General features: G+C 40.7%; 1 protein-coding gene across 1 annotated transcript in view; it reads right to left on the bottom strand.

Annotated features, from left to right (window-relative positions):
- Window positions 1–15,034, bottom strand: part of CSPP1 (centrosome and spindle pole associated protein 1) — a 116,401-nt gene that overhangs the window by 3,122 nt on the left and 98,245 nt on the right. The window contains 4 exon segments of the mRNA XM_032609506.1: window positions 1,542–1,651; window positions 8,685–8,748; window positions 11,902–11,948; window positions 14,058–14,198. Coding sequence (XP_032465397.1) covers window positions 1,542–1,651; window positions 8,685–8,748; window positions 11,902–11,948; window positions 14,058–14,198 — 362 coding nt within the window.

Genomic DNA, 15,034 nt, shown 5'->3' with positions numbered 1-15,034 from the left:
CAAAAGGAAAAAAACTGCAATGTAGGGGCTAAGGATCAGTCCAGCTATAAAATCAAGACGGGAGGCTTCCGTCTTGTGGCGCAGTGGTTGAGAATCCGCCTGCCAATGCAGGGGACATGGGTTCGAGCCTTGGTCCGGGAAGATCCCACATGCCACGGAGCAACTATGCCCATGCACCACAACTAATGAGCCTGCGTTCTAGAACCCGTGAGCCACAGCTGCTGAAGCCTGCGCACCTAGAGCCCATGCTCCGCAACAAGAGAAGCGTGTGCACCGCAACAAAGAGTAGCCCCCGCTCACTGCAACTAGAGAAAGCCCACGTGCAGCAACGAAGATCCAACGCAGCCAAAAATAAAATATATTTTTAAAAAAATCAAGACAGGGTAGTACTGGCATAAGGATAGACATGGGTGAATGGAACAGAAGAGTCCAGAAATAAGCAGAAAAGCCAATAAAATTCACTAGGGGAAAGAAGAGTCTTTTCAACAAATGGTACCAGAATAACGATATCCACATGTAAATAATGAATTTGGACCCCTATACCTCACACCATTTGCAAAAATTAGCTCAAAGTGGATTCACTGATGTAACTTTTAGAGCAAAAACTATAAAGCTCTTAGAAGTAAACACAGAAGTAACTTTCATGATCTTGGGTTAGGCAATGGTTTCTTAGATACGACACCAAAAGCACAAGCAAAAAAAGATTGATAAGCTGTACCTCTGTCAAGATTAGAAGCTTCTGTGTTTCGATGGACACCATCAAGAAAATATCTGCAAGTCATATATCTAATATAGGACTTGTATCCAGAATCTATAAAGAACTTAGGACTCAACAATAAAAAGACAACCTGATTTGAAAATGGGCAAAGGATTTGAATAGACCTGTCTCCAAAGAAGATCGACAAATGGCTAAGAAGCACAAGAAAGGATGTTCAACATCATTAATCAAGAAAATACAAATCAAACCCACAATGAAATATCACTTTACACTCGCTAACAAATGTTGGCCAGCCTGTAGAGAAACTGGAACCTTCATAGACTGTTGGTGGGAATGTAAAACGGTGCAGCCACTTTGGAAAACAAAGAGTCTGGCAGTTCCTCAAAATGTTAAACGTAGTTAGTATGTAACCCAACAATTCTACTCTTAGGTATGTGTGTGTATACACACAAGCAAAAGAAATGAAAACATTATAAAATTTGTATGCAAATATTAAAAGCAGCAGTGTTCATAACAGAAAAAGTGTGAACCCAAATGTCCATCAGTTGTTGAATGGATACACAATAGTGGAATATCCATACAATGAAATATTACTCAGCAATAAAAGGAATGTTACAGATACGCTGTAACTCAGATGACCTTTTGAGTCCAATAACCTGCCCACGGTCATCCAGTATTTGGTGGTAGAGCCTAGGTTCAGACCAATGTCCACCTTATTCCAGAGCAAGTTCTCTCTTCATTGGACTACACCAATTTAGCATGGGTCAGAACCCAGACCTCTCGTTCCTAAACTCGAAAAAAGAAAAGGACATATCATACATACAAAGTCGAGTCCTTTCAGTTTGTTCCTCCTGCGCTCCCTCGCAGAGGGCAGCTGTGATGGCAGAGGGAGGGCGTCATCCTCGATGGCAGAATATGTCTCGCCATACGCACCTAGAGACCACACGGGGAGAAGCCTTAAACATCCACCATTTCACATGGTTTTATTCAGAGCTAAACCAAGACTGTCTTTTAATAGCTTTATTAAGATGTTATTTAACATACAGTAAAATTCACCCACTATAAATGTTCATAGTTCAGTGATTTTTATAGAATTGCGCAATCACTACAAAGTTTTACAACATTTCTATCAGCTCAAAAAGTTCCCCTGTGCTCACTGGCAAAATCACTCCCTACTGCCACCTGCCAACCCCATGTGAACACTGATCTGCCTTCAGTCTGGAGATTTACCATTCCTGAGATTCCATATAAATGGAATTATACAATGTAATATTTTGTGTCTGTCACTTAGCATGTGTTTGAGGTTCATCTGTGTTGTACCATGTATCAGTACAGTTGACCCTTGAACAACATGGTGATTAGGGATGCCGACCCCCTGTGCAGTTGAAAATCCACATACTGCTATATGCCTCAAAAACAAAGGAAATGATAAATGACTCACCCAAGGGCAGGAAGCTGAAACAGAGTGGACTGAAGCAGGACTCAAACCCTACTTCTAAAGATTCCAAATACTGTGATCTCTAATCAAACACAGACTTCCCCCACACTTAAGTTTAAAGATCTGTAAAATGGAAATACAGGTACTATATTTATTGAAAAAACTCTATTCAGTGGACCTATGTAGTTAAACCCATGTTGTTAAGGGTCAACTGTAGTTCTTTTCTGTTTGTTTTTTTGTTGTTGTTTTTACTGAGTAATACTATTCCCTATGGATATATCTCATTTTGCCTATGCACTCACCAGTTGATGGACATTTGAACTGTTTTTCGTTGGAGATTATTAATAATGTTACTATGAATGTTCATGTACGTGTCTTTTTGTGGCCATATGTCTTCATCCCTTTGGGGTATATTCCTAGGAGTGAAATTGCTGGGTGTTATGGTAACTATGTTTAGCATTTGGAGGAGGTAGAACCATTTCACATTGTACGAAGGTTCTAGTGTGCCCACATCCTCACCAACACTTGGAATTGTCATTCTTTTGGATCACAGCCATTCAAAGTGGGCCAACAGCCTATTTGACCATGGAGTTGAATATATTAAAACATTTAGAATTTTTTCCCCAACTTTATTTTGAAAAAATTAAAACTTAAGGGCTTCCCTGGTGGCGCAGTGGTTGAGAGTCCGCCTGCCGATGCAGGGGACACGGGTTCGTGCCCCGGTCTGGGAGGATCCCACATGCCACGGAGCAGCTGGGCCCATGAGCCATGGCCGCTGAGCCTGCGTGTCCAGAGCCTGTGCTCCGCAACGGGAGAGGCCACAACAGTGGGAGGCCCGCGTACCGCCAAAAAAAAAAAAAAATTATTTGGCTGCGTCAGGTCTTAGCTGCGGCATGCAGGATCTTTCATTGTGGCACACAGGCTCAGCAGTTGTGGTGTGCGGGCTCTCTAGTTGTGGTGCACAGGCTCCAGAGCTGACAGGCTTAGTTACCCTGGGGCATGTGGGATCTTAGTTCCCCCACCAGGGATCAAACCCATGTCCCCTGTGCTGAAAGGCAGACTCTTAACCACTGGACCATCAGGGAGGTCCCATGGCCATTCTAATAGGTATGTAGTGGTGTCTCTTGTGTTAATTTGAATTTCCCTGATGACACATGATTTGCATTTCCCTGATGACAAATGATGCGGAGCACCTTTTCATATGCTTATTTGCCATCTGTCTGTCTGTCTGTGGTGAAGTGTCTGGATCTTTTGCCCATCTTTTAATTGGGTTGTTTCTTTTCTTGTTGAGTTTTAAGAGTTCTTTGTGTACTTTGGATAAGAGTCCTTTGTCAGATGTGTCTTCTGCAAATATTTTCTCCCAGTCTATGGTTTGTCTTTTTTTTTTTTTTTTTTGTGGTACGCGGGCCTCTCACTGTTGCGGCCTCTCCCGTTGCAGAGCACAGGCTCCGGACGCGCAGGCCCAGTGGCCATGGGTCACAGGCCCAGCCGCTCTGCGGCACGTGGGATCCTCCCGGACCAGGGCACGAACCCGCGTCCCCTGCATCGGCAGGCGGACTCTCAACCACTGCGCCACCAGGGAAGCCCCTATGGTTTGTCTTATTCTCTTGATATCGTCATTTGCAGAGCACTGAAGTTTAATTTTAATGAAGTCCAGTTTATTTATTATTTCTCTCATAGATTGTGCTCTGGCATTGAATCTAAAAAGCCATTGCCATGCCCAAGTCCTTCTAGGTTTTCTCCAATGTTATCTTCTAGGAGTTTTATAGTTTTTGCATTTTACATTTAGGTCTATGGTCCTTTTTTTTTTTTAAATCTTTATTGGAGTATGGTTGATTTACAATGTTGTGATAGTTTCAGGTATACAGCAAAGTGAGTCAGTTATATATATACATATATCCACTTTTTTTTTTAGATTCTTTTCCCATACTTTTCCCATTACAGAGTTCCCTGTGCTGTACAGCGGGTTATTAGTTATCTATTTTATATATAATAGTGTGTATATGTCAATCCCAGTCTCCCAATTTATCCCTCCCACTGCCCCACTTATCCCCTGGTAAAAGTTTGCTTTCTACATCTGTGACTCTACTTCTGGTTTGTAAACAAGTTCATTTGTACCTTTTTTTTTTTTGAGATGCCACATATAAGCGATATCATATGTTTGTCTTTCTCTGTCTGACTTCACTCAGTATGATGATCTTTAGGTCCATCCACGTTGCTGCAAATGGCATTATTTTGTTTTTTTTTTTTATGGCTGAGTGATATTCCACTGTATCTGTATATATATACCACATCTTCTTCATCCGTTTCTCTGCTGAGGGACATTTAGGTTGCTTCCATGTCCTGACTATTGTAAATACTGCTGCAGTGAAAACTGGAGTGCATGTATCTTTTTGAATTATGGTTTTCTCTGGGTATATGCCCAGGAGTGGGACTGCTGAGTCATATGGTAGTTCTATTTTTAGTTTTTTAAGGAACCTCCATACTGTTCTCCATATTGGCTATACCAATTTACATTCCCACCAACAGTGTAGGAGGGGGTTCCCTTTTCTTCACACCCTCTCCACCATTCATTGTAGATTTTTTGAAGACGGCCATTCTGACTGGTGTGAGGTGATACCTCGTAATTTTGATTTGCATTTCTCTAATCATTAGTATGTTGAGCATCTTTTCATGTGCTTTTTAGCCACGTGTATGTCTTCTTTGGAGAAATGTCTATTTAGATCTTCCACCCAGTTTTTGATTGGGTTGTTTTTTGGATACTGAACTACATGAGCTGTTTGTATATTCTGGAGATGAATCCCTTGTCGGTTGCTTCGTTTGCAAATATTTTCTCCCATTTCTGTGGGTTGTCTTTTTGTTTTTTATGGTTTCCTTTGCTGTGCAAAGGCTTTTAAGTTTCAATCCCATTATGTTTATTTTTGTTTTTATTTTCATTACTCTAGGAGGTGGATCCAAAAAGATCTTGCTGTGATTTATGTCAGAGTGTTCTGCCTATGTTTTCCTCTGAGAGTTTTATTTATTTTTTACATCTTTATTTGAGTATAATTGCTTTACAATGGTGTGTTAGTTTCTGCTTTATAACAAAGTGAATCAGTTATACATATGTTCCCATATCTCTTCCCTCTTGCGTCTCCCTCCCTCCCACCCTCCCTATCCCACCCCTCCAGGCGGTCCACTAAGAGTTTTACAGTGTCCAGTCTTAACATTTAGGTCCTTAATCCATTTTGAGTTTATTTTTGTGTATGGTGTTAGGGAGTGTTCTAATTTCATTCTTCTACATGTAGCTGTCCAGTTTTCCCACCACCACTTATTGAAGAGACTGTCTTTTCTCTATCACATGTTGTTGCCTCCTCTGTCATAGATTAGGTGACCATATGTGCGTGGGTTTATCTCTATCACATGTTGTTGCCTCCTCTGTCATAGATTAGGTGACCATATGTGCGTGGGTTTATCTCTAGGCTTTCCATCCTGTTTCATTGATCTATATTTCTGTGCCAGTACCATACTGTTCTGATTACTGTAGCTTTGTAGTATAGCCTGAAGTCAGGGAGCCTGATTCCTTTAGGTCTGTGGTCCATTTTGTTTTTTGGTTTTTTTTTGTGGTGCGTGGGCCTCCCACCATCGTGGCCTCTCCTGTTGTGGAGCACAGGCTCCTGACGTGCAGGCTCAGCCACTCCACGGCATGTGGGATCTTCCTGGACTGGGGCACGAACCCGCGTCCCCTGCATCGGCAGGTGGACCCCCAACCAGTGCGCCACCAGGGAAGCCCTGTGGTCCATTTTGAGTTGATTTTTTTGAAGGGTGTAACATCTGTGTCTAGATTCACTTTTTTGCATGTAGATATCCAGTCTTTTCTCTACTGTACTGCCTTTGTTCTTTTGTCAAAGAACAGTTAACTATACTTGTTTGGGTCTATTTCTAGGGTATTTTTTCTGTTCCACTGATCTATTTGTCTGTTCTTTTGCCAATACCACACTGTCTTGATTACTGTAACTTTATAGAAAGTCAGTTCTCTGACTGTTCTTCCTTCTTCAGTATTCTGTTGGATATTCTGGGTATTTTGCCTCTCCATATAAACTTTAGAATCAGTTCGTTGATATACACAATATAACTTGCTGGGATTTTTATTGGGATTGCACTGAATCTATAGATCAAGTTGGGAAGAACTGACATCTTGACAATACTGAGTCTCCCAATCCATGAACATGGAATATTTCCCCATTTATTATTTTATTTCTTTGATGAGAGTTCTGTAGTTGTCCTTATATAGATCTTGTACATATTTTGTAAGATTTTCATCTAAATATTTCTTTTGGGGGGGGTGCTAATGTAAATGATATTGCATTTAAATTTTAAATTCTACTTGTTCATTGCTGGTATATAGGAAAATGATTGACTTGTGTATTAACCTGGTATTCTGCAAGCTTGCTATAACTGCTTATTAATATGGGGGGGGTTTCTGGTGGGGGGGATTGATTCTTTCACATTTCCTACAATCAGTCTGTGCACAAAGGCAGTATTATTTATCCTTTCCCAATCTGTGTACCTTTTATTTCCTTTTCTTGCCTTACTGAATTAGCTAGGACTTCCATAATGATGTTGAGGAGTGGTAAGAGGGGACATCTTCATCTTGTTTCTTATCTGAGCAGAAAAGTTGCTGTCTCATCACTAAATGCTAGCTGTAGGTTTTTTGTTGATGTTCTCTAGGGAGTTGAGGAAGTCCCCCTCTAAGTTTGCTGACAATTATCATGAATAAGGTGTTGGATTTCGTTTAATCCTTCTGCATCTATTGATAATGATGATAATGAAGATTTTTTTCTTTAGCCTGTTAAAGCAATGAATTATATTTGAATGAATTATACTGAATGTAACCCAGTTTTGCATAACTGGTATAAATCCTACTTAGTCGTGGTGTATAATTCTCTTTATACATTGTTGGATTCGATTTGCTACTGATCTACAGTTTTCTTTTCTTATGATGTCTTTGTCTGGTTTGGGTATTAGAGTAATGCTGGCCACAGAGAATGAGTTAGGAGTATTCCATCTATTTCTATCTTCTAGAAGAGGCTGTAGAGAATTGGTATAAGTCTTCAATAAATGTTTGGTAGAATTCACCACTGAACCCATCTGGGCCTGGTGTTTTCTGTTTTGGAAGGTTATTAATTATTGATTCAATTTCTTTTTTTATTGTTATTACAGTCAATTTGGGGTCTTCCTAGCTTTATTGAGATATAATTGACATACTGTGTGAGTTTAAGGAGCACAATGTGAGGATTGTGAAATGTTTACCACATAAGGCTAGTTTACACATCCTTCACCTCACGATTACCACTTTGTTGTTGTTATTATTGTTGTTATGATAAGAGCATTAAAGTTCTACTCTCATAACAACTTTCAAGTATAAAATACAGTATTATTAACTATATAGTTGCCATGCTGTCCATTATATACCCAGATATTCAACTTATAAATGAAAGTTTGTACTCTTTGACCAACATTTCTCCACTTCCCCCACCTCTCAATTTCTTTAAAAGATGTAGGCCTATTCAAATTGTATTTGGCAGATTGTGACTTCTCAAAAAAAAAAACAAAGAAAGCATTCACACTACCAGCCTTACCCACATTCATCAGAACAGTGGCAACAGTCATGACTAGGGGATGCTTGTGGTGACCGTTAATCAAGACAGACTGCATATCTTTGGTCTAGTATAAGGTCTATGTAATGAAATATTCCGAGCCACTGTCTTGAGTGCCCCAGACTGTCTTCATTATTAGCAGGAACTGGTCACATTTCCCTGATGTCTAATGAGCTATCTTCCCATCCCTATTTCCTACTGATTTCTCTATCTTTACTCACTCTCCACACTATGACTTCCTTGCAAAAGAAAAACTCATTAGAAAAGAAAAAACTGAGAAAGAAATATAGGCTAGTTTGGAACGTTGATCACTTGAAAATGTAAAATAATTGACATGAAATAAAACTAACATGTAGAAGGGAGAAGTCCCTGATGGCCCTAGGATAGCAGGAATGCTTATGTTCAGAGTACACAACTATAAGTGTCTATTACAGTACATGTACCTTCACATATCTTCTCAAGACTAAGTTATGTTCTTATGGCTTGTTGAAATTAAAATATTTATTAAGATAACTGTGGATCACATGCACTTACTTGTAAGCAGTAAGGGAGACCCCTGTACAGTTTGCCTCATTCCCCACAACGGTAGCATTCTGTACAGCAGGAGCAACAGCCTCACACCCAAGACACTGATACTGATAAAATCCTCCAATCTTATTCAAATTTCCCCAGTTTTACTTGTACTCATTTGTGTGTTTGAATTAAGTATCTGATTTTGAAAAATTTTTAAGTATATTTGATGATTATTAGTAAAAAAAAATATTCCTTTTTTTTACCATCTTGCACAACAAAGAGTACAGTACTGATTTTTTAAGTATGGAGAAAAACACTTAAGTATAAATAATGCTTAATATTTAAAGAAATAGGTTGGTAAAATAAATATACTCACCAATAAAAGCACTATCAGATTCCAGTAATGAATTTTTCAAGAAATCATTAGTGTCATCTCTGGGCTAAAAGAAACATCATATATTAATGACTATTTTTATTAGTCCTGTGTGGAAAAACAGCAAATTTGTACTAAGGCACAAGTCTCCACACTCTCCCCAAAATTAGCAAAAGAGGATAGGGTGAGGTAGAACTGGCTGCTTCCCTCCTCCACCACATTCCAACGCCCAGAAAATACAGGAAAGACCTTTTATTAAGAGTTACATTATTGCTGATAAAAATATAATAGAGTACGAAGCAGTGAACCCACTTTAAAAGTCTTTAAACCATTGTCGAGGTTCATTCATTCTCTCAATAAATCTGTTTAGTGCACCTACTGTTTTCCTCTGTGTTAGGAACTGGAGATACAAAGATGAGTAAGAGTTTCTGTTCTGGAGTGGATCACAGTCCCATGGGGGGAGAGGCATACCCTCAGATAATGAGAGCCCCTTGTGACAGCAGCTGTCACAAAGGCATAGCACAGATAGTGAGGGACATAGGAGTAGGGAAAAAATAATGCTAGGGTTGGGCTTGTAATGAGCTCTCAAATTATAGGTAAGAAATTTACATACAGAGTTTTACAATTATGTCACCTTACATACTGGAAGGAACCTAAAGTCACCCAACACCACCTCCCTGCACTTCCCTTCCAGATTTCTAGGATGTGCTAGAATACTCCAGTGAAGAGCTGTCCATTAATTTCTAAGGAAATGCATTCCACTGAGACATAGCATTGGTTATCGGAAAGTTCTTCTCTTTCACTGAGTTCTTCCATGTACTAAATTCTTTTACATTTAACACCCACTGACTCTACGTCTGCTTTCTAGCATGACAGTAATGGTAATAATAGCATCTAATATTCACCAGCTGTTCTTAGCACTGCATACACACTGCCCAGCTTCTCTTCTGCATCACAGTTCTTCACACACAGGAGAGAGTGATCAAAGCCCACCTCAGCCCTATCTTCTCCCTGACACTCTTCCCCAGTTTCACCTTGCGTTTTCCATATAATCCAGTTCCTAGGAAGGTGAACCCAAAACTTTTTAGCTTTTTTTGTAACAGCCATGTTAAACTGTTGGCTTATGCTCAGTTTCTACTCAGCAAAATATGGTGTTATTAATCCAGGATTTTGATCAAAATCCCAGAAGTTAAATTTCAGTATTTTTCACTGAGAAATATGACTGCCACATACAAAGAAACCTACAGGGTATTCAGAAAAGGTGTCCATACATCTCAAGCAATGTGGTACAGGGACAGGGAGGGGCTCCGGAGTCCAGCCTGCATTCAGACATGGGCTTTTCTGCTCACTGGCTGTGTGGCCATGGCTAGCAGTTTCCTCTTATGTAAAATGGGGATAAGCATACCTTGTGAACGTCAGAGCAAATAAATGTCAGGTACCTCCTGCACGTACAGAGTGTTGCTACTGCAACGTTGTTATCACCATTATCACTTCAAAACCAAGCACCAACAGCTACCAACTGGTAACGCTGGGCAACTAACAGCCTAGCTGAGTCTTACTTTTATAATCTGAAAATGGGGATAATACTACCTGTATCATTAGTGTGGGGGAAGATTAAATTTATTTTCAACCTCAGTCTTTCCTCCTCTCTCTCTTACCCATCTACTCACCAGCTCCAACTATTTGTCTAGCAGGCATCTCAAACTTACCATGACTATAACTAAGTTCCTGACCTTCTCCCTCACCCTGAAACCCGTTTTTCCTGCTTCTTCATCTCTGTAAATAGCAACTCCAACCAAAAACCTTGAAGTCCACCTTTGACTCCTCTCATGCCCCACATCCAATATGTCAAAAACCCTATCTCCTTTCAAAGTAAATCCAACCACTTATGACTTCCACTGCTCCCACTCCAGGCCAAAGCACCTTATCTCTTAATTAGATTATAGCAGTAGCCTCTTGTCCCCCTCAGTCTATTCTCAGTGAATGGCAGTCAGTTGTTAAAACATGAAACCAATCATGTCACTCCTCTGCTCAAAACTTTGGAAGCCTCTCATCACATTCACAGCATAAAAGGCAACACCCTAAGGCCCCCTGAGGCTCTGCTGCTCATCACCCGCTCTCTGCCTCATTTGCTCCCACCCACCCCTGCTCCTGGAGGTCCAGGCTCCCCGGGACTCCCGCTCTCCTAGTACACATGAGGCTCACTCCTGCCCGGGGCCTCTGCCTGGGAGGTTCTTCCTCCAGATGTGTCCCCCGAGTATTTCACACGACACCTCCCTGACGTCCTTTCTCAAATGTTACCCACTCACAGTGAGGCCTTCCCTGCCCACTGTCCTTCAGACTGTAAACCCTTCCTTCTAGTCCTCCCAGTGCCCCCTTCCCAGCTATCATTTTCTCCAGAGCCCCACGATTCAACATACTAAGTATTTTATTTGTCTATTGTCTCTCCTTCTTTCTAGAAAGTAAGCCCTCAGAGGACAAAGATTTTTGTTCCTTTTGTTCACTCCTGTGCCCACAAACACCTAGAATATTAGCTGGTCCACAGTAAGAATTTAACAAATATTTGTTGAATGAAAACTGGCTCATCCCCTTCCTTTTGTTCAGTCTTTGCTTGATAGTCACTTCCTCAGGATAAGAGTTATGCCCTTATCTTGCTTATCTTCTTGATAGGTCTCACCACTACAGGTATTATAGACTCTTACTTCCACTACTGCTGCTAACTGACCTCACTCATTATGGGACAGGCCCTATAAGGGCTTTTAATATATTATCTCATTTAATCCTCACAACAGCCTTTGAGCTATTTTTTATTTAGTTAATAAACATTTATATAGAAATTACTACATGCTAGGCCAGTGCCTGCAGATATTAATTGATTTTAATCTTACAGCCACCCTCAGAGATAAACACTATCATCCCACTTTACAGATTAGGAAACTGAGGCAAAGAAAGATTAAATACCTTGCCTGAAGTCACACAGCTAAAAACAGACTAACTTGAACAGCCTAGCCCTAGAGTCTTGTTCTTACTCATTACAATATGCTTCCTCTACTTATTACACTAATATCTCTTTAGCTACCCACTACACTGATGGGACAAGTTTTAAATTCTTTCTTAACTCAATATTCCTGAAGAATTCAAAATTGGAATACTCACTTACCATACTCCTAAAAATTTCTATCACCCAAAAACTAGCTTGAAAAATTATAACTTTTCTTACCATTCTGTGGTCTCGTACTTTAGTGCTTGGGACAGCATCCAAGTCAACTGTAGCCAATGAGAGCAAAAACAAATTAAAAGGTTAGAAAATACTTTAAAAACAAAAATAAATTTTAGAATAGCTCTTGTAGGGCTTCCCTGGTGGCGCAGTGGTTGAGAGTCCGCCTGCCAGTGCAGGGGACACAGGTTCGTGCCCCGGTCCGGGAAGATCCCACGTGCCGCGGAGCAGCTGGGCCCGTGACCCATGGCCGCTGAGCCTGTGCGTCCGCAGCCTGTGCTCCGCAACGGGAGAGGCCACAACAGTGGGAGGCCCGCGTACCACAAAAAAAAAAATAGAATTGCTTTTGTAATTAACTCTTTACGAGAGATTACTTTTCAATGATCACATTTCAGAATTTTTTAAGATACTACTTGTTTATTAATAAATATAACCCAGCGTCCAATCCATTCTAGTTGGATAAAATTCTCCCATTCACATGTAATAAATATAAAAAGTAAAATCATTGTGAATTTAAAACTGATGCCTATAGAAAAATAACCATCTCCCCTCATATTTCTACAATCTGTGTAGAAAATTGTTGAGAAGAGTTAAACAACTCCCTCACGTGAAATTGAAGGAAACTGAATTCAACTCCAGGCACCTGGTTCCGGGGCAAAGATTTTGGATCAGGTAACCCTAAAGGCCTCTCTGATATGACCAGGGTTCCTATGTGTTCCTCTCAATAGTGCACTTTATCCTTTTAGCTACTGCCTGTGGGAATAAATAGGCTGCCAATGATAGCCTGTATTCCTTGTTAAAATATTTTATACCCACATTTTTGATTGTTTTATAGTTAAACCACATTCTTATGAATTAAGTCATCACAGTGTTTGGTAGAAGTTGTGGGGTAGTTGCTGTAGGGGACGGATACCCTCAGTCCCAAAATGGACCTATTTCCACATGGGGACTACTTTTGGGCTAATCAGAGCAAGTTGCCAAGATCACACCAGATCAGATCATCAGCTGGGTCTCCTAAGGAAAAATGCCACCAAAAGGGGTGTAAAGGTTGAAGACTGTACTTGCTTCTCTCTTCTCTCCTGATGATATGCCTACTATTTATCACAGACTTTGGGTTACTGTGCTGTCAGAGGGTGATCAGTGAGACCACTGTTAAAAATTCTATGCAAGATGGAGGGAAGACTTTCCCTGTCAGTCTTTACTGAAGGCTTGACCTGTGATCAGGGCCTAAAGTGGTACATCACTTACTCCTGTGATACTCTCATGTAGTCAAAAATAGGTTCTTCAGATTCTGTAGGTCAGACAAGCCTGCTAATAAGGTAGGGTTTTGAATTTTCCTGAAAATAACTGCTAGGACCATCTCCTTCTATTCTTGTTACCTAACTGCTGCATTTTTATGACTCATTTTCCATGGCTGCATTCAATGGCCTGAAGGCAGGCAAAGCTGGTGAGATATGTGTGAAGGTCATGCAGGACACCCGGGTCAATAGGGCCCACTGATGTTGTCTGAGGCCACTAGCTCCACTCCACCTCTAGGTGCCTGCCCACCCCATCCCCAGTTACACACTCCCAAGGGACCCTAGATATCTCCTTTGCAACATTCATCACACTCACACTTTTTAAGCATCTAAATTCTCCAACAGAGTATAAGCCCCTTGAGAGCAGTGGCATATTTCATTCATCACCATATACCCTGGATATAGGTCACTACCCAGGCTCATAGTAGGCACTCAGTATCTGTTGATTGGCTAATTACAAAGAAATATACTCATAGCCCAGTCTGAAGCTTTACAGATTTTATGCTATATCAAAACTCACAGACGACACACACAGTAGAGAAATGTCCCATAGGAAACCGATGTGTCTGCCCAGCATTCCTTACCCTGGTGCAGATACCACCTGGCCTAGTCAAGGTACTCAATCCTCCTGGCTATCATGAGTGGCTGGACCCCTCCCGTGCACAAATAACATACCCCAGTCAAGCCAATCACAGCCCTCTCTGCGACTTCTTATTCTCAGGGACTACAGGCCAAAAGGGGCATGTGAGTGTGGAGCTGCCAGTGGAGGGAGCCTGCCTCAGATTGAAATCAATACCAGAGACTGAGAAAGCCAACAAAACAACCCAATGAAACGGTGAAACAGCAATGATTATTTCTTACCTTCAGCACCTTCCTGCATTTTTATTCTATTCAGTCTCTTCTGCTGCTCTCTTAGCAAGGCTTGCTGCTGAATCTCTAAGGTATGATAATCTCTTGGAGGATCCGGGTACATAAATTTCAAATCAACTCGTGTTTCTGAATCTGGTACAAAAATAAGTTATATAACCAAGTTAAATCTTGTTTCCAAATGAGATTTTATAAAACTTCACTATAAATAGGAACAGTATAAATAACAAGACATCAATCAGCAAAGTCAAAGGACATCATCATAAAACTAATGAACACAAAATTAACATTCTTTAAATAAATGCCTTTTCACAAACTTATCACCATTATAAGGGAGCCCCCAGAGCAAGCAGCAGCTGACTGCCACATTCTCCATCCTGACCTTCCCACTCCCCCAAGATGCCACCCAGAGCCTGCCACTATGTGCAGGTACATCCAAGCAATTATTCAGATGGCTGTAACTCAGGCAGCCACCAGACACTGAATCACAGCCGATCCCTAAAATACACTGGAAAAATGAAACCATAATGTTATTGGCCAATTAATACTTGTAAATATCATGCCAAAAAAATGAAAAGATAAATGCAGGCTGCCTGGAGCTTTAGGAGGGATGTCATTTCTGCAGGAAATGACAGTCTAAGAATTCACCTATGCCACAAGTTCAAGAATTATCAACTGATCAGAATTAAAATGTTAAACCTTAATTTTTAAATCTTGAGAATAAAAATATAGTTCACACATTTAAAAAGTCTGGACAATATTCCTTTTGATCCACAGTGGAACTAATCAGAACCCTATGCCTCGCCCCCAACCCAAGTACAAAGGCCCCTCCTTGTCTCTTGCCTCTTGTTTATAGAGAAGCTGAAGTCTCCCAGGCCTCCCTGAGTCACAAAGGAGCAGGCTCAAGCGGCTAAGGATGAGGACAACAGAGTCACAGACTCAGTGTCTGATGCACACTGCTGAGTTGTTTC

The sequence above is a fragment of the Phocoena sinus genome, chromosome 17 (genome assembly GCF_008692025.1).
Source record: "Phocoena sinus isolate mPhoSin1 chromosome 17, mPhoSin1.pri, whole genome shotgun sequence".
NCBI classification, from domain to species: Eukaryota; Metazoa; Chordata; class Mammalia; order Artiodactyla; family Phocoenidae; genus Phocoena; species Phocoena sinus.
Note: the sequence above shows the minus strand (reverse complement) of the source record. Positions and strands in the feature narration are given on the sequence as shown.